Here is a 20,273-nt window from a genome sequence, read left to right on the forward strand (position 1 = left end):
AGGAAATCACTTTTCCATGTAAAGTGTTGCACAATTGGTTCAGCATATTATGCTTTTTCTGTATACCTCTGAGTCAGCATTCCCCAAAATCTTGACAAAATGTGTTGACGTTTATTAAATGTATCATCTTGGGCAACTGACAGAAAGCTGGAGCATCCTGATTGGTTTCTTTCTGATTAAATATACCTGTAATTTTCTCCACTCCCACCCCTCTTAAAAGTAAAGGATTTTTACTATAAAAATAAATAGAAAAGATTAGTATCTTTATATATATATTTATAGATCCACACTTCGTTAAGAGCAGTAAGAGTTTCCTGTATGCCAGAATAACTTTGTTTAATTGTAAAGTAAAAAAATAATGTAGCAACTCCATGGGTTGTGATTCTAAACGCTGAATTTTGGATCAGAAAGGGATACCAGGAATACAAGATATACTTATTCTAAACTGACCATCATCTTCTCCAAGTTCAGATGAGATTTTTTTTTTAATTTTCAGACAAGAAGAAGCTACCACAAATAGTTCAACCCCAAAAGTTCATAGATTCCATCACGTTCCAAAACTTCCTTGCATGTAAGTTCCTTAACTGAAAAATCAGAGAAGAGAGCTCTTAGCAAGTTGATACAAGCTCTTATTCACCCTAGTCATTGGCACACTGGCACAGAAGCATTTGCTTTCTCATAAGACCATAAAACCATAAGAATTGTCATTTACTGGGTCAGACCATGGGTCCATCTCACCCAGTTTTACACAGTGGCAAAAAGTAGATTGAGGCAGGCAAAATATGGCCCGTGGGCCAGATCTAGCCCTCCAGGCCATTCTGTCTGGCCTGTGGAGCCCATAAAATGTTTTGATAATTAATATTTATTTGCTCCTGGCTGCCTGTCAAAGATGACAGGAGACAGGGGCAGTAGGACAGGGGAAGCTGGCAGGACCCAGAAGCAAGGCCAGCCTGGCCTTGACCCACCCATAGCCCCTGCCACCTCCACCCCCCCCATCCATAAGCCTCTGTTTGCTGCAACTTTCACTGCTTCCCTGCCCACTTGCCAGCCGCTCCAGCACCACATGGGTCCCAGCTGCATTGCCGGACCGCAAGAGCATGGGGCTGCACCAGTACCCTGAGGCCAGGAGTGGGAGGTTGTGTGTGTGTGCATGCGCGCGTGTGCACGTGCAGTGTGTAGGGGGTGCACAGGGGTGCATGTGCATCCCCTGAGAATGCTGGTGCACCCCCTCACAGCCAGCATTCTCTGCTTAGGCAATGGGCAGCAGGGGAAGGTGGGAGCACTGGTACCCCCACCTTAGAGCACCAGCTGGGGAGTGGGGGCGTCAGGAGAATCACTGCTGGCACTTTCGGGCATGCCCCTGGCCCTTCCAGGCATGCCACTGGCACTACTGGGTTGGCACGATCAGCTGCGGGGGGACTCCCCCCCCGGTCATTGACTGGCTGCTGGGGGAGCAAGTGCTCCCACAACTCAGGAGGCACCAGTTGCCTGTGTGTGTGTGTGTGTGTCTGTCCATGCAATGAGGGAGGTGGAGAAAGAGACAGAGAGAGCAATGAAGGAGGAAGACAGAGAGAGAGTGTGTGTGTGTGTGTGTGTGTGTGTTCATAGGGTGAGGGACTTCTGGTGTCAAAGATCGGGTGCTAGGGGGCGGAACTTCCGGTCCTAAGATGGTGACCAGGAGGCGGAGCACCTGTCAAGGGGAGGGGCTACCCCATGCGGCCCTCAGCAGCTTGCCAAAACTCAGTAAGCAGCCCTTTGCCAGAAATAATTACCCACCCCTGGAGTAGTTGCTGAAGGGGAGAGTGAACTGGGTATGACTAGGATTTTTTTCCACTGTTTCTCTCTTACTTGCAGACTGTAACAGGGAGCCAGTGGCTCTGTTATGGAGCTGCCCGAGACGGGTTAATTGCCCATTAAGGATGCGCAGGTCGGTGCTGGAGTTGATCAGCAAACTTGTTAACTGCTAATTAAGGACTCCTTGCCCAGCGGCGGGGCCGGCCAGGAGTGTGTTAATTGCCACTTAAGGACTTTTGTATAAGAGGACCAGAAGCTGAATGAAGATTGTTCCGTAGAAGGGGAACCAGAGCAGTGGTTGAGAGCAAGCCAGTGCAATGGGGCAGTTTTCCTGTGCAGAGGCACAGGCTCAAGAAAGAACAGAAGCTTTCCCTCAAGGACGACAGACAGTGGTGCCTGTGGAGCACTGTAAGTGAAGCTGGCACAACTATCTCCAGGACAGGTATTCAATGTTAATGAGAGACTTTGAATGAATGAAAAGGGGACCAGATGAATATGCAATGTCCCATGTAATAGTATGTCATTTAAGAACTCACCTCATCCCAGATAGAAGTGAGGGAAGAGAGAAGATTACAGGCTGCCGTACGCAGCATTGATACGGCGAGTGGTTGTTTCTTTTCATGGTGGAGGGCAGGACAAGCTGCAGTTTGTGCTTCCTAAACCTAACAAAGTATGACTGAGCTTGCATATATGTTGTACCAGCATGAGCCTGAACCTGTGACAGCTGCAAGAGATAGCGGCAGTATGGGGAGCGGCATGTTGTCATTATTAAAAATCGGAAGCTTTCCACATGTGAGTTTTTACATTTGTTTACTCCCATCAAGTCGTGGCAGGTAAGAACAAGGGCAGGTACAGGAGGCAGGACCGAACATATCCTTTCAATTGATCCAGGAATCCTGCTCTCACAGACCTTAGAATTTATGGTCTAGGAAATTCTAATTTAGAGGCTGTATCCCTAACTCCCACACTCAAGAGCTACTGACGCCCTTGTCCCTCAGAATTTGTCCAACTCCTTTTTCAATTTGGATAAACTGTCAGCTTCTACAGCATCTGGTAGCAATGAGTTCAACAACTGAATGACACACTTTGTGAAAAATAACTTCCTTTTAGTTTTAAACTTACTACCTACTAGTTTCATTGTTGTGGAAGTGAAAATAGGGTATCTAGTAGTGCTCACTATTGTTGATATGGGATGCACCCAAACAATGTTAAGGGCAGATTTAGTGACACCAGAGATGGGAGAATTGGTGACACCAGTAAATATGGTCCGTATCCATGGAGCTTCAGACACCTATCAGAGGAAGAGACTGAGGTTAATGGTACTGAACCAAACAGAAGAAAGCACGGTGGGCCTGGCTGAGTCACTTCTTTGCCCTATGCTGTTGGGAACAGACTGGCTTCATTTGCAAGAGGTCGTCACAAAAGCTATGGGGGAACTTAGCACCCAAGATTATGTGAGACAGGTTGAAGAAGTCTTGGCCAGGGCCAGGGTTATAGCACCAAAGATGGACAGGGACAAAGAAGCAGGAATAGATTTAGAGGATACAAAAGGAGAAGTCCACTTCAGAGAATCCCAAAAGCAGAAGCCGTTGTTTCAGGACATCTATGAAGAGAACCTAGCCAAAAGGGAGGAAGAGGTACTTAGACCCGAGTTGGCGGAGGTGCTACCTCGGTTTGAGGTAAGAAATGGGATCTTGTGCCGGGTAGATAAAGGCAAGGGAGGAGAGGAGGTAGCACAGATCTTGGTTGCAGTTGTTGGAAGTAGCACACACGTTGCCCATAAGACAGAGGCACGACTGAAACAAAGGGTTTTTTGGCCCGGTATCTATAAGCTAGTAGAGAAATATTGTAAGGAATGCTCAGGGGTGTCAGGGGGTACTGAGTTATAAACCTGCGAGAGTCCCATTAATACCAATGCCCCAGGCAGAATGTCCTTTTGAGAGGATAGCCTTGGATATTGAGGGACCTTTCCCAAAGAGTGCAGTGGGGTATCAGTATGTGCTGGTTATGGCAGATTACACTACGTGTTTACCAGAGGCAATACTGCTGAGAAATGTTACAACACCTAAGGTAGCAGAGGAATTAATAAAGTGGGTATCTAGAGTGGGGATTCCCTGAGAAATTCTAACAGATCAAGGGAAGACATTCATGTCAGGAGTACTGAGGCAGTGTGTAAGATTCTCAAGATAAAACAGCTCAGAACCTCAGTCTATCATCCCCAGATGGATGGACTAGTTGAGAGATTTAATTGAAGGGTATGCTAAGGGCATGCATTCAGGGAGATTCATGAAAGTGGGAGTCTCTGTTGCCCCCGCTATTGTTTACAATCAGAGGAGCTCCTCAGGCCTCCATGGGGTGCACCCCATTTGAACTAGTCTACGGACATAAGCCGAGGGGGGCTACTCGATATTATATGTGAAGGGTGGTCCGAGGGGCACCCTGAAAGAATGAAACAGCCCCAGTTCACGCAAGATTTTCAAGAACAGTTAGAAAGGGTCTGGAAAGTGGCCCAAGAGAACCTGGGACTGAGCCAGCAAAGACAAAAACTAAATTACAATACACATGCCAGGGAGAGAAATTTTCAAGTGGGAGATTGGGTTCTAGTGTTGTTGCCAGACAACAGCCATAAATTACATCCCAATGGCAAGGCCCATTCCAGGTGACTAGATGGTTGGGGCCAGTAAATTACAAGGCCCAAAGGACCAAACCAGTTAGGACGAAGCAGAACTATCACATTAACCTGTTAAAAAAATGGAATGGTAGAGAGACATGGTTGATGAAGGAAGATGTAGGGGATTTGGATGAAGCAGAGGATCTTAGAATAGTGGAATTGGAGCCAGGAGAACCCCAGGTAGGGGATAAACTGTCAATGGGACAGAGAGAACTAACATAATTGATATTGGAATTCCCTGACGTGTTCAAAGCCAAACCTGGTAAAGCAAGGGGGGAGTACACATTATTAGGATACCCAAAGGGTGCATGGTAAGAGACCACCGGAGGAAGTTACCCCAGCATCTGTGGGAAGTTGTGAGGCGTGAAATCACCCAGATGTTAGAGGCCAGGGATCATAGAGGAGTCCAGTAGCCCACGGTGGAGTCCGCTGGTGATAGTGCCAAAGGCGGACAGAACCATACGAGTTTGTGTAGATTTTAGAAAGATAAATGAAGTGGTGACTTTCAACTCATTGCTTATGCCCCAGATAGAGGAAATGTTGGAAAAAAATGGGCAGGCCAAGTATATATCAACCTTGGACCTAACAAAGGGTTACTGGCAAAAGTGGCAGAGACAGGAACAACCCATAGCATACACAAGGGAAAAATTCTCGAAATTGGAGACCAGATATTCAACGATAGAACAAGAATGCCTGGCTATTCAGTGGGGAATCAAACTGTTTCGGTATTATTTATTAGGTTGGAAATTTGTGCTTATTACAGACCATGCACCACTGAAGTGATTACAAACTGCGAAGACTGATAACTCTCAAATAATACGATGGGCTCTTGTGTTGCAGCCTTTCCATTTTACAGTGGAATATCAAGTGGGAAAGAAGAACATAGTAGCAGATTTCTTGTCCCGATCTACAACTAACATGGATGAATGACATTAAAGATAGGGAAGTGGGCAAAAAGAACATGAAGAGATGCCACAGATAGGAAGATCAATGTGGGAGCTCCGACTAAAAGGGGAGGTGCGTAACAGGGAGCCAGTGGCCCTGTTACAAAGCCGCCCGAGAGGAGTTAATTGCCCATTAAGGTTGGTGCTGGAGCCGATCAGCAAACTTGTTAATTGCTAATTAAGGACTCCCCGCCCAACGGAGGGGCCGTCCAGGAGTGTGTTAATTGCCACTTAAGGACTTTTGTATAAGAGGACCAGAAGCTGAATGAAAATTGTTCCCTAGAAGGGGAACTGGAGCAGTGGCTGAGAGCAAGCCAGAGCAACAGGGCAGTTTTCCTGCGTCGACGCACAGGCTCGAGAAAGAAGGGAAGCTTTCCTTCAAGGATGACAGAAGGTGGTGCCTGTGGAGCACTATGAGTGAAGCTGGCACAACTATCTCCAGGACAGGTACCCAATGTTAATGAGAGACTTTGAATGAATGAAAAAGGGATCGGGTGAATATGCAATGTCCCACGTAACAGTATATCATTTAAGAACTCACCTCATCCCAGATAGAGGTGAGGGAAGAGAGAAGATTACAGGCTGCTGTACGTGGCATTGATACAGTGAGTGGTTGTTTCTTTTCACGGTGGAGGGTGGGATGAGCTGCAGTTTGTGCTTCCTAAACCTAATGAGTGTGACCGAGCTTGCATATACGTTGTACCAGCATGAGCCTGAACCTGTGACAGCTGCAAGAGATAGCAGCAATATGGGGAGCGGCATGTTGTCATTATTAAAAATTGGAAGCTTTCCACATACGAGTTTTTACATTTGTTTACTCCCATCAAGTCGTGGCAGGTAAGAACAAGGGCAGGTACAGGAGGCAGGACCGAACATATCCTTTCAATTGATCCAGGAATCCTGCTCTCACAGACCTTAGAATTTATGGTCTAGGAAATTCTAATTTAGAGGCTGTATCCCTAACTCCCACACTCAAGAGCTACTGACGCCCTTGTCCCTCAGAATTTGTCCAACTCCTTTTTCAATTTGGATAAACTGTCAGCTTCTACAGCATCTGGTGGCAATGAGTTCAACAACTGAATGACACACTTTGTGAAAAATAACTTCCTTTTAGTTTTAAGCTTACTACCTACTAGTTTCATTTTGTGACTCCTAGTTCTTGTATTGTGAAAGAGAGTATATAATAAATCCTTACTTACTTTTTGCCATTTAGTATTTTGTAAACTCTTATCATGTCCCACCTCAAGCATCTCTTTTCTAAACTGTACAGACCTAGCCTCTTTAGTCTCTCCTCATCTGGAAGCTCCTCCATAGTGCTAATTATCATTGTTGCATTTCTCTGTACCTTCTCTAAGTCTTCTATATCCTTTTTGAGGGGTAGGGTTGGGCATAGTATTCAAGATGTGGATTAGGGATGTGAATTGGTAAACATTTAAATGTTTAACCATTCACATAATGATAACCAGTAATACCTTACCAATTATCATTTAGTGTGGGGCGGGCAGCAGTCTGGTGGGGAAGCAGGGGAAGGGAAGCTGTGCAGTGCCTCTGAAGGTAGCAGGGCAGGTAGAATGGAGGAAGGAGGGAGGAAGAGGGGACTAGTACTTAGTATCATGGGGAAGCAGCAGGAGAGCTACAAGAGGCCTGATCTTTTTGTGGCAGTGTACCCCACCCCTTCCCCGCCATCTGCCTTGAAGTGCACGTGTACCCATCGCCAGCATTGAGCCAGGCCAGGGCTCTGCAGACCTTGGTGCAGATGTTTGCAGCCTCCTGGCTGCTCATGGCAGGCAGCAAGGAGGCTGCAAGCAGCTGCACTGGGGTCTGTGGAGTCTGGGCCCAGCTCATTGCCGGTGGTGGGTGCATGCATGCCTTGGGATGGATGGGAAGGGGCAGGACTGAGCTGCCACAAGGATAGGGTCCCTTGCAGCTTCCCCACCATTTGTCTTGAGCCTCCGTGGACCCTGGTACAGCCACTTGCAACCCCAGCCCCTGGGCAGCCAGATGCCAGCAGCAGCAGCTAGCAAGGGGCTTTCCCAGCCTACTGCTGCCATCAGTGCATGGCTGCTTAGGGGGCAGGGCTGCCTGCAGGCAGCAGCAGTGTGCCACACTGCAACCCTATAAAGCTGTGAGCAGCAGCAGCAGACCTGGGGCTTTTCCAGATCACTGCTGGTGCCCAGAGAATGAGTGAATACAGGCAGGGGCCAGTTCCTGGTAGATACACGTTATCAGTTAACCGTTTAACCAATAACATTATGGAAGTTTAAATGGGTACTTAATCGGTATTTACATTCCTACTGTGGATGCATCATGGATTTAGAAAGGGGCATAATGATATTTTCCTTTTTACTTAAATATTTCCTAATAATCCCTAACAATTTATTTGCCTTATTCACAGCTGCTGAGCAATAAGTCGATGTTTTAAGTGAACTGTCTACAACAGTGGTCACCAACCAGTGGTAGATCTCAGAGCCTCTTGCAGTAGATCTCAGAGCCTCTTGTGTCAACCTGAGGCTGGGGCGGGGGGCTGAGTGCCCATGTGCATGCAAACGTGCACCCCAGACCGGCAAGTCAGTCCGTGGGGGGGAAGGGGCAGGGGCTAGATCAAGGCCTCCGTGGAGAGGGACAGTGCTGCAGAGGCAGGAGCAGGATAAGCTGAGTGGGGCCCCAGCCAGGTGGGACTAACCTGCTGGGGGGGCACACCCTCAAATAATTTTTTCTCCCTCCGCCTCGATCTCTGCCCCCCCTTCCCTCCCCACAAACTTACCTGCTGGGTGGGGTGCAGGGGGAGGGGGAGAGAGTGGTGGCAGCGCACAGTAGATCTTGGGTTGCTTTTAAATGGCAGAGGTGCTCTCCTACTTAAAAAGGTTGGAGACAACTGGTGTACAATGACTCGCAGATCTCTTTCCTGTGTGGTAACAGAGTCCGTCATAGTTTATACCTTCATGAGCTAGCATAGTAGATCCCATCCTCCCATTTTCCTCCATGAAACTCTCCAATTCTCAGAGGATTTGGGTGCAGCACTAAGAGAGAGTGCAGAAGAAAGGCATTGAATCTTTAAGCCTTGATGTTGTCAACATTCACTTATCAGATCCTTTTCCTGATTTATCTCACACATATACAAAATAGTAAATCCCATGTTTTGGTTGAATGGAGAGAGGAGCTAGTTCTGGCCAGGACGTGGCAAGAAAACTATTTTAGTCTTTTTCAGTCTTCTTGAGATAATACCAGTACTCTTCTATACATTTACATTTGTCCTCAGATATGGTAGCTGAGATTTTACAACAATCAAACATTTTATAGGTATGAATGCATTATTCCCAGAGGACTTCATAGGTTTTGACTGCATAACTGCAAGATCAAATTAAAATCTAATGAAGTGATAGATATTGTCTATTAATTTAATAGTTGGGAGTTACTACCAAAGGAAAAGGTGACATCAGAAAAGAGAGGAAGAAGTTTGAAGGAATTGTGAATGGCACGCGCGCGCACACACGCACGTGCGCAAAATGACTGACTCATCTACAAACCACATTCTAGCTAAAGGAACATTTTGTTTTAAGAACCGGAACATATTTCTTCTTTTAAGAATGTACCCGCTTATCATTCTATCCAACTACAATCCAAATATACTTGCTGTTGCTAATTTTCACAGTGCCTAGACACTGCCTAAATTGATTCCCTACCATTCTGTTTACTGCTTGGATATACATTTTTATTGAACAAAAATGCAGGAGTAATTTTTCTACCACCATGAGCTAGCTAAGTTATTTACTAAGCTTACTGCCACCAAAATCCTTTCTTATTCTTTCATAAGCAGTGGAATAAGATTACATTTTCATCCTGTTGGCTTCTTATGAGAGCTTGATAAAAAAGGACTGTCCCACCTGGAGGATGACCAAAGGAATCATCTGAAAGCATTAGCAATGTATCTGTTTCTGTAGTGTTACCATCTACTGATGTGTTAGGTTCAGAAAGAAAGCAAACTTTCTTATGCCTAATGCCCATTACCCTAGATCCATGGATCAGTTATAGAAAAATCAAAGACCCAATGCTGACCATTCCTTCAGCCTCATACCTCCCTCATTCTCCTGTATTGCCTCCCCTTTCCTTCATAGTACTAACTGCTACCAGTGTTAATTTATAAGCACAATAACAACAATTTTATCCCACACCGATGAAATAAAATTCAACTGTTGCTAATATAAATTGTGGAGCATAAAAACTGAAAGCACAATGCTGAGCTGCTATAAAATGTTTTTGAACATAAAAGAATCAGGCGTTTTTAAAGCTTTTTGCCTGTTGCTTTAACCATATCCTCTTTTTTTCTCCATCTCCCCATTAGCTCCCCCTTCTCCAGCACATCAATCTTAAGTTCCTTATCTTTGTTTCCACTGCCAGTCATATATTTGTGTATTTATTCGGTCTTTTACTATAAGCTGCCCTGAGCCTTTTTTGGGAAGAGTGGCATGTAAATCTAATAAATGAAAGCCTTATCCTTACTCTTTCCTTTCATTACTGAAAGGTCAGCTTTCATCTCCAGTTAGCCCATGATGATCAGTTAGCATCTCCTGTTTGCTAATTCCACCTATACTTCTTCTTAGGCTTGGGTACTTTTAGTAAACTTCTAGAAAATGAATACTTTGAAGCCTTACTTAATGAGGTAATGTTGGCTACTGGAAAAACCACTGAACTGGGACTCAGGAGATCCAGATTTTATTGCTGGCTCTTCGGCTAGCTTGATGGGTGACCTTAGGCCAGTTAGTTAACCCCTCCATGCCTCAATTTCCCCATCTGTGGAAAGGTAATAATGAAATTTACCTCCATGTAAAGTGCTTTGAAAGTGTTAAATTTGAGCTCAGTATCTTCATCATGATTCAAATTACTGTGTAATAATTGTATTTTTAATTAAATAGTAGTAGTAATAATAATAGTCATCATCGTCATAATAGCCATCATCATAGGTAATAATAAAAATCTCTTTTGCTGTGACGCTTATGTGACGGGCTGGCTGGCAGTGACCTGGCCCAGGGGTTTTGAAAGGGCAAAAGATGATTGGAGGATTTGGGATTCCCTTTTCTCACCAATCTGGTAATGATTTGGCCCAGGGGTTTTGAAAGGGCAAAAGATGATTGGAGGACTTGGGATTCCCTTTCCATAGCAATCAGGCCCCAGAGCCTCCTCCCCTCCTCCGCCCGCCCCCCATGTCCCGATTGGCCCCTTGGGTCGCCTGGAGGGGGATAAAAGGGGCAGCATGGGCTGACTCAGGGGAGAGACCAGTGAGGGACAACAAGGAAGGGGCTTCACAGAGCTGGCAAGTGCTGAGCCAGTGGGGAAGGAGCAGTGCCCTAGAAGAGCCTGAAAGAGCAGGATCTGCAGGCAGCAGTGGGACCCTCAGTAGCGTGGTGTGCAGCCAGCAGGAGAGGCTCCCTGCTGGCCTCCAGGATCCCCAAGGAGAGGCTGCAGCCAGCAGGAGAGGCTCCCCAGCTCCAGCAAGGATCTGAGCAGTGACCCGAGAGGTTCCCAGCCCTGCTTCCAGCTCCTCCAATCAGAGGTCAGGCAGCTCAATGTGAGGCTGGGGCTCTGGGAAGGTCAAGACCCCTAGCAGGCTAGAGCAGTGCCACCAGTGGTGGCTGTGTGGTAGTGCTCCTGCCTATTATGTGGGGGATCTAGGTTCAAGTTCCAGCTGAGGTGATTAGGGGTGAGTGAGCTAACAAGAAGCAAATCTTCTTGCTGTAGAAAGGGGCCATTGTGTTTTCCCCCTTTTCTCCCCCTCCAGGTACCAAGACCTATGTTTCCTTGTCATTTTGCATTTTGTGCCCTTTGTATATTTCACCAACCCATATTGTTTGTTTTGCTGTTTGAGTTTTATATTTTGTTAACCCTGTTTTGTCAGTGATTGTAAGTGTCTAACCTTTGTTGAATCCTGCCCCCTTGGGGCATTGTAGTGTCCACTATACCCTCTGATTTATGCCTGTTATGTTCCCAGTATTAAAAGGTATATGGTTAAGTCCCCATTGGTGGTCTGCCCCTGTTCTATAGGGGGAGGAGAGTCCCTATACCTCCCACAGCGCTTGTGCGCCTTTGATCCCTTCAATTGGAGAGGGGGTATCTCTTGGAGTACTGCCTGGGTTACACTTAAAAACAACTTGAAATAAAGTTACTCACTAGTTACACTAGAGGGAGCAGACAGAGGATACTAGGAAACTAATACAGACTTCTGGTAGCAGATGTTCTTGATGAAGATTCTTGACTTTGGGAGTTGTTTCCTTCCTTGGTTTGCCAGAATATCATTTTAGTAACTTTCAGGGTGTTCTATTCCTTTCTATCCATTTTGAGTTTTTTGTATAGGGTGGAATATAAATCTAAAAAATAATAATATTCTAGCTTAAACGGTGCTCATCATTGTAATATCAAAGTGGCTGCCTGCTACTAGTGCACTAACCAGCACGACTAACATATGTAATGTGTTGTTTATTCTCTCATCCTCTTCCCAGGGAGTGAAGTACATCTGGTAGAATGTCCTGTTTTAATATTTGCTTTCAATAAATATATGTGTTGCTATGTCTTTCACTTAGAAAAGGATGGCTTGGACTTGGAGGGCAAAGCACCAATGTTTGTGATAGTCCTTAGCTCCTCTGAAGTTCCTTCTAGACTCAGACTAACCCCTGACAAGGGTCCATCTCCCACAGGGGGGGAGTTTTCTCCTGATTAGAGATAATTCCCTTGTGCCAGAGAAGTGAGACCGTGTCTGTAGCCTGAGCTTTAGGTGGTCTTTTACACATCCTGAACCTAGTCCATACAGAACCTTAAAAACAAGAACTGAGACTTCAGTATTGTGTTAATCAAGTACAGAATGTGGAGGTATAATGCGGCGTACAATGTACTTTCCAGTAGGGTGTATTGTTGATGCAATGCACTACAGCATGTTGTACTAGCTGAAGTTTCCAAAGCACTGAAAGTTTCTTGCTCAAAATATACAGCACAACATAGTCCAGCAGAGAGGTGACAAAGACAGTAAATGATTGAGGTGACATTATTGTTTATCAGAATGGCGTGGAGTCTCCTATCCAACACAAGGAAGGTAGCATTACTGGGAGATGCTGCCTCAGGAGAATTCTGTATCAGCGAGGAACCTAAGTTACTGAGCACAATGATATATTGTGGGTGAATACCTCCAACTGAATGAAACTGCATGGTAGAGCTTCCAGCAGTATCGCTACCATCTTGCAGCTGGCTGTCATGTAGGGAACAGAGCAAGGGTTCCAGTTCAGAAGAGGGTTTAACGAGGGTGGACGCTAAAAAGGAATTTCCATTTACGGTTGTAGAAAACGTTTTTGTAGGGAACCCTGGACAAGTAACTTAGAGATCCTGCCGAGGCCAGCTGCGGTGATGGACTGTTCCTTCACTTTGGACTCAAGATGGATATTTCTAAGCAATGTGTGAAGTTATTGTTTTGTAATGGTCTTTATGGCAGTTTCGTTTGATGTGGGTGTTCAGGTACTTCTCCAGGGCTAAAAAATGGATGACTGGTTTAATTTGGGGATGATTGCCCTAGGGTTTTGACTTGCATCAAAACAGGCCAGGCCTGTGGCTCACATGCAGCGTGAATGGTGATTATTCCAGATTTGCCTCCAGTGTCCTGGGGCGGAGCGCTAATTCGGATACGCCACAGGCACTTAAAATCGGAATGAGGAGCTTGTAGGTCTGTCGGATACCAGGCTAAAAGTCACTGTCTCAGGATAACCTGGCCCTCTAGTTTTAAATCTAAATGCCTCCAGAGTTGGGCTCAAGCAATCAATCACATCAGACCCTGCCCCACTGCAGCAACGCTTGACAACACTTCAACCCTTGTTGCCACATGTCCCTTGGCTGCACAGACGGGCCACAGCGCAGCACCCCCGCATGCCCTGGATACCCCGCCAAGGGAACAGCCAGGGAGAGAAGCCCAAGGCCTCGGCCTCAGCCCCGCGGCCTTCAGCCGCAGCAGGATTGGGCGCGGGCGCCGCCCACGGCCTGCTCCCTCCAGCCCAACGGCTCCACCCCACCCCTTGCGGGCGGACCTGCGAAGCCCCTTCTCAGCGCCCTCCGCTTCGCGAAGCACTCTGGGAGCTGCAGTTCTCCACCCCCTTACCGCGCGTTCCCCGCGGCGGCGGGAGGACTACAGCTCCCAGCGTGCCCCGCGCAGGCTCCCAGCGCATCCGCTACGGCCGGGCGGGGGCGGGGGTGCGGGGCCGTCAGCTGTGCGCTGGGGAATAAGAGGCGCGCGGGCGGGTGGGGGCAGGTACCGGCTGCTGTCTTCTGCTACTCGCTCGATTCTGTGGGTCCGGCGTGCTGCGAGAGGCAGTGGCGGCGCGGGCGGACGCGGACATGGCTGAGACCGTGGCGGACACCCGGCGCCTCCTCAGCAAGCCCCAGAACCTGAACGACGCCTACGGGCCGCCCAGCAACTTCCTCGAGATCGACGTGGGCAACCCGCAGACCACGGGCGTGGGCCGCGCCCGCTTCACCACCTACGAGATAAGGGTCAAGGTCAGGGGAGGCCCAGGCCCGCGGGCGGGATCCCCGTGGGGATGGCATGGGGGGGTCTCTTGCGCGCCCCTGCCTGGTCTGCTCTTCCCCGGGGGCCTGCGGCCCTGGTCTGGGCTGGGGAGGAAGGTGGCTTCTTCCCCACGCTGGGAGCCCCCTGCAGCTGCTGCCCTCCTGCCCAGGGGGCTGTTGCTCGGGCAGGTGGGTCCTGGGGGGTTGGTGTAACCACGTCTCCACCTGCAGGGTTCTGAACCCATTGGGAGACTCGTCCTAGACTGGAGGAAGGAGTGGAGCTGGGGACAAGCACCTGGTCATGTGCCTGCTTGTCTGCCCCCTTTCACCCTCTGTGCTCTCCCTTTGCTTCATGCAGGAGGGACCCACTCAACCCCAGTTCTTGCACTTGTAATGAGGCCTCTATCTCATCCACCCCATAGGTGTCTAGAACTGGGTGGGGGCAGGCAGATCAGGCTTTCTACTTGGGAGCTCCCCCTTGTGTTTTGAAGGGCTTGTATGGCCCCCAGCTTCTGGCAGGGCTGGCTTTGCCCAGGGGTTCTCAACCTCCTTTTTGTACCAGTACCCACTTGTAAGTACCAACAGCCAGTGCAACCCAGTGCCCCTCACTCCTAACCTGCTGCCCCCAGTGTGTGGGGCTGGGGGCCCCCAAGTAGCCCTTCATAGGCTGGGACTCTGCCAGCTTGCAAGGGAAAACCATGGTTTCCCACCTCTTTCTTCCTTAAAAGAGAATCCATTTTTTAAGTCTTGTTTGTGACCCTTTTATATAGTCTTGTGACCCACTTCTGGGTCATGATGACCCACTGCTCAGCTGCTGATGCCTGGCTTGTGGGAATCTTCCTAGTGTTTTCACACACACACCACCTAGAAGTAGGGGAAGGCCTGTGCTACTGCTACACCCTCTGCAGGGGATCACTCCTGTGGGGAAAAGATGTTGAGTTCTTGTTTGGAGCCATAACAAGAAGCTATATGAAATTTGAAGCTGTTTTTTGTGGCCTTGCTGCTACCCCAAAGGCTTCTGATTAGGAGAAGTGAAACTAACGATGTACTGGTTTTCCATCCAGTGCAGTTCCAGAGGCAGTAAAGCTGCCTGTTGGGGGAGACGAATGTTAATTCAGGTTGTGCGCCTCCTCTTTTTTGTTGGTAACCTAGAAATGTAAACTTCAAGTGAAACCATTAGCAATCACTTATGAACATTTCCTCTATGCTCTCTCAGATATTGCCACCAGTTAATTGAGAACCTGGCAGGTATTTTGGAGGTTTTAATGATGAAAATGTCCTAAATGCCAGTCTGGGAGAAACTGGCTGCTGGAGGCTACACTGATTGGAACCTACATCTTTCTATCTTGATCCTTCTGACTTTTCGTTTGTTTTTTTTTTTTGTTTTTTTAAGAATTCACCTAATCTTTGTCAAGTATGGCAAGCTTGTACATCTTCTGATACTTGGAAGTTCTTCTGGATTGTTGAGCCCACACTGACTTCTAACTGAAAGATTACTTCTACAACCATTTCTTGACTTAAAAAAACAAACAAACACATATACCAAAGTAAAGCCTTCATATTGCAACTAAAACAAAACTGTTTTCTGACCTTGTTGGCACCAGTGAGAAGCCTTCATTGCTTTGGCTATGGAGTTGAATGCCAAAAAAATAGCAAAACTGTAGTGCAACTTTTGAGGCACTTGGCTGCTGTCTTTCACAACTTTCTATTTGAAATTCATTCTAATAAGCATACTTATACATGGTATACTGCCAGGTGAGCACTTCTCACTTCAGTTAGTGAATGGGTTTCAAAGTTGCTTCAATTACTTGGGGAATACCAGAGCTGTACAGCTTCCTCTTGTTTGGTGTTGCCAGCTAAAATGTTGAGGTAGATGCACAAAGAACAAAGTGCTGCAAAAGGTAGAGTTCTGCACTCTGGTAGAATAAGCCCCAAACTGGGTATCTGTGGTCCCTGCACAGTGAGGAGTAGGGTGTCCAAAAATGGCTTCCACTGAAGCCAGAATCCTGAGACCCTGATAAAGAGGGGTGTGATCCAAATCTTTCCTGTAAAGACTTAAGTGTCTTGCCAACCTAAATTTATGGGGAAGCATTTCTTCTACCTCACAACTTGGCCTTAACTTCAGCCCTAGCTCCAAGGAGAAGACTTAAGTGCTCTTTCTTTTGGAGGGACTAGAGAAAAGGGGGTAGCAATGGTTGCTGTTCACTCTCCCCAATAGCCCAGCGGTTAGAACTTTCACCCAAGAAATGACAGACCTAGATTCAACCGTCTTATTGGCCTGAGAAGCTCCAAAACTACATCTGCCTACCAGAAGAGTTTCTTAACTACCAAATTGTTTGTGGGGCATTGAGCTATTGGAAGCTAATTCTTTTTTAAGAATGCCCAGAAATAGACTTTTGAGGGCTGGGGGGTATATGTGCAGGCAGAGCTAGGTGTTTTTAGTATCTGTTTGTCTTTTGTTAAAAGGACTTGGGTTTCTAAATGGTGTTGCCAGACATCACTGTAGCTATAGTGTTAGGTTCTGAAATGGGTTCCAACTCCAACTGATAATAGGGGTTGAGTTCAGTAACTAAAGGCTACACCTTTTATATTTTTTTTTTCTTGTCTCTGGAGGCAAAGTATTGTAATGGGTAGAATAGCTAGTCAACCTGCTGGTTGTCAGGCCCTCATGATTTAACTGTACTAACTATTTGCAGCTTTCATTAACTATTTAATATGAAACTACTCTAATAGCTGGTTTATATAGCTAGTCTCATTAACATAATGAGTGTACACTAAGCAATGTCTGCTCTACTGGACCAAGTAATTGGTGGCAGACTATAAAACAAGAGGCAACAGTCTCAAGTTGCAGCAAGGGACATTAGGTTACATATTAGGAAAAACCTTCCCATGAAGATAGTAGTAAAGTGCTGGAACAGGTTACCCAGAGCAATCTCTCTCTTTAGAAGCTTAAGAGCCAGCTAGGCTAAGCGTTAGCTGGGATGAGCTAGTGGGATGGTTTTCCTTTGAGCAGGGGGTTAGACTAGATGACCTCCTGAGGTCCCTTCCAACCCTAACTTTCTATGACTTATAGCAGCATCTTTCAAACAAGCATGTTGTGCAGGTTGAAGGTGCAATGTTAAGAACAAGTAATAGAGCTGAGCAAGACAGCAGGAGATGTTTGTATCATGTTGATAGAGGGAATCCTGTCATGGGACTTCTGAAGTGCTTTGCTGAAATACCAAGTGTGAAAGAGACCACCTTTTTTAAAAAGGAGGCTTAGAATAGACTTCTCAACTAGTAGTTACTGCCAACAGATGCCTTGGCAATGAGTCAATAGATGACAGGATCTCCACTTTTCTTGGAGGGAAAGGATGAAGCAAGAAGGAAGTGACCCAACGGGATCTGGGTCAACTATTGTTTGGGAGTTAAACACTCTTAAATGTTGCTTCTCTTCTACAGGATACAAGTGTGCTGAACTTGTACTCCAGTCTGCTTAGACTTATTGCTTGAGGAAGATGCTGAGCCTTCTCTCTCAGCTTTTGGTTTTGTTCATGCACGTGGGAGGCTCTTGGGGATGGTTACTGAAGTTATCTACTTGCAGATGATTGGGCTTTTGAGGATAGAGGAGTCCTCTTCTCTAAATAAGGAGACTTCAGCACCTCTAGAGTAGGTTGGACCTTACTTCCAACTAGGTGTTGTCACCACGCACATGCACCACCTTTTTTTTTTTTTTGACTGAGGCTTGCAGGGACAAGTTCCTTTCTTTTTCCCACTTATTGTCTAACTGGTTGTTGGACATTGGCATAGTTTCCTGAACTTGGATGAACTACAGTAACACCAATGCAGGCTATTCAACTACACTCATGTACTTTAAAAGCATATATACCCCTAGCAGATTTTATGCTTAAGAGTACAGTTAACTGCTTAATTGCATGAATGTGTGGCCAGGTTGCACCTTAAGATGATTGATACGAAGCAAAACCAGCCTCAAAATTATTACACAAAATGTAATAAGTTTGTTGCTGTTTCCATCTAGCCTTAAAACGAACCTCAGTGCAGTCTACCCAGCCACATTTTTCAAATGAGCCCTAGCATGTTCCTGGCCAGCTGCTGATCAGTAGCAGTATTGGGAGTACACGCAGACCCCAGTGTGCTCCCTGATGGCTGTGGAACTATTTCAGTGGCCAGCAGGGATTACACTAAAGCCCACTTGAGCCCTAGTGTTATCCTGCTGCTGCTGACAACTGTTGGGCACTTGTTGGGATTGTGATCCAAAGTTTCCCCCTGCACTGGTGGTATGGCAGGAAGTAGTACTGCAATTGCAGATCAGATCCCATCATGCCTTTTAACTGAATGTTTATAGGTGCAGGCCATTTTGCCACTTGTTCAACTGAGTCATTTGAAATTGTCCAAGAACAGTAAATCTGTAACCTGAACCTCTCCTGCTTCAAGTAGCTTGCTAATGCTATGCTGACTTCTTGTGATGACATTCTGCGGGCTACCAGTCCCATCAAACTTGAATATCTTCAATGCTGATTTTAAAATGTCATGACATGTAGTGATATGAGAAATAAACCCCTTGCTTATTGTGCTATTTGAACCCAAACCCTGAAGTTCTAGAGTAAGGTAAGCAACTGGAAGATAAAATGTTGTAATGTAACTTGTTGCTCTGTAAAAATATATTTGGAGCTTCCATTTATAGATAGCCTGAGTCCCTAGCCAATATTTCATTACACATGAATCTGCCAGGCAAATATGTTTCCTGCATAGCTCAAACTAACTTATTTTAAAGTAGACTCTTGTGGCCAAAACCCAATGACAAGACACTTATAAATGAGACACTTTATTGGCAAACTACTTAAAGCCTCTTCTGCCTTCTTTCTGAAGTCTCTGTTGCCTATCTTCTCTAACCAGTGTCCCTGGAACTTTGGCAATAGGCTTCAGCACCTCTCTTAAGAGTGTCCTTTTTTTATTGTTTGTCTGCTTTTATGGGAAGACTAAAGTAATTGATATTAACTTGATGCATATGAAGGTGACTAGGCAGTTCTGCTCAAAAGGCCCGGTCAGTGGAACAGGGATGACATACTTGAGTATCTTTTGAGGTAGAGGGCAGCCAATGAACTTGTTAATAGCAGCTCTTTCAGAATTGTGAAACTTTTTTTTGATAATCTGTACTACCAGACCTGCAGACTATCAGAACTCCAAGAGGCAAGAGAACATGAGACCTGCAGAATGGTAAACTTGATAGCTATTCCTCAGAGGATGAATGGTTTGGACAATTACAGGACAGTTGGCTTGTCTTCTGATGGCATACAACACTATAAAATTCTTTTGAAGGAAAGAACTGAGGCTAAGCATTTTCTATTGGCTGCTAGTTTGAAGCATTGCAAGCAGAAGAGGATTGGGATATCAATGTGATTCTTTTTAAACTACTGCATTTCATTCCACTTCTGTTTGCAGTCAAAGTGCAAAGTCATGCACTTAGTCCCTATAAGCTTGGATCTATCAGTGGGAAATGATAGGAGGCATGGGTGTGTCTTGACTGTCACAAGATGACTGCACCAACAATGTAACATCTGAAAATGGCAAATTATTGCCTGATGGACTATTAAGTGCATCTCCCACTAGAATTAGAAGTACTCACAATTTTTAAAAGGCCTTAGTAAAACCTTATCTAGGACCCTATTTAAAATCTTCCATGGTCAACAAAGGTTAGGTTAAACTGGAATAAGTATGAAGAGCTGCTAGGATGACTAATAAACTAATCTCTCTTAGGAAAGGAGACTACTACTAGAGTCTTAGCTTACCAGTGAAGTTTGAAAGGAGTTATGTGTGTTCTGTGTAGAACAAAGTATCTTGTTCCCTGGAGCTGTGAATGGGTGGGGCAAACACCAAGGAGGAAGATGCTGTATGTCAAGTAAAAGACTATGCTGTCATTTTGCACTTTTCTTCCTTATGCTATAAACAAACTTGGGCTGTAGAATATAGAAGAGACTGATTAGCAGAGTAAGAAGGTTGTAGAATGGACTTCCAGGGGGGAGGGAGGGTGCCAGAAAAAAAGTGCTTCTCCCTTATGGGCAAATATCAATCGCTTACATGATGGTTGAGACTGGTCATGACTCTAAGTTCCTGCAGTACTATGTCATGCAGTTGTCCCAGTAACATGAGCTGTTTATGGCCTGCTAGTATTCTTGAAGACAGCTTTGAGACCTTCTAAATGAAACTTGTCTTCATACCTAGTCTATTGTGGACCTCTAATGCTGCTGTCATCCCTACTAAATTTAAGCCCGTCTTGTATGTCTAAGGTCTGATGCAGGAAGTATTTCAGTCCTTTAAAGCAATGC

At 46.0% G+C, this 20,273-nt stretch overlaps 1 protein-coding gene across 1 annotated transcript in view; it reads left to right on the forward strand.

The window, feature by feature from the left end:
- Positions 1 to 13,692: 13,692 nt before the first annotated feature.
- The window catches only part of SNX3 (sorting nexin 3), a 46,455-nt gene continuing 39,874 nt past the window's right edge, over positions 13,693 to 20,273 (forward strand). Inside the window, exon 1 of the mRNA XM_019520131.1 lies at positions 13,693 to 13,938. Coding sequence (XP_019375676.1) covers positions 13,777 to 13,938 — 162 coding nt within the window. The 5' untranslated portion in view covers positions 13,693 to 13,776. The remainder of the gene's footprint in view (positions 13,939 to 20,273) is intronic.

Source organism: Gavialis gangeticus, unplaced genomic scaffold, assembly GCF_001723915.1.
Source record: "Gavialis gangeticus isolate Ggan-Ray unplaced genomic scaffold, GavGan_comp1, whole genome shotgun sequence".
NCBI classification, from domain to species: domain Eukaryota; kingdom Metazoa; phylum Chordata; order Crocodylia; family Gavialidae; genus Gavialis; species Gavialis gangeticus.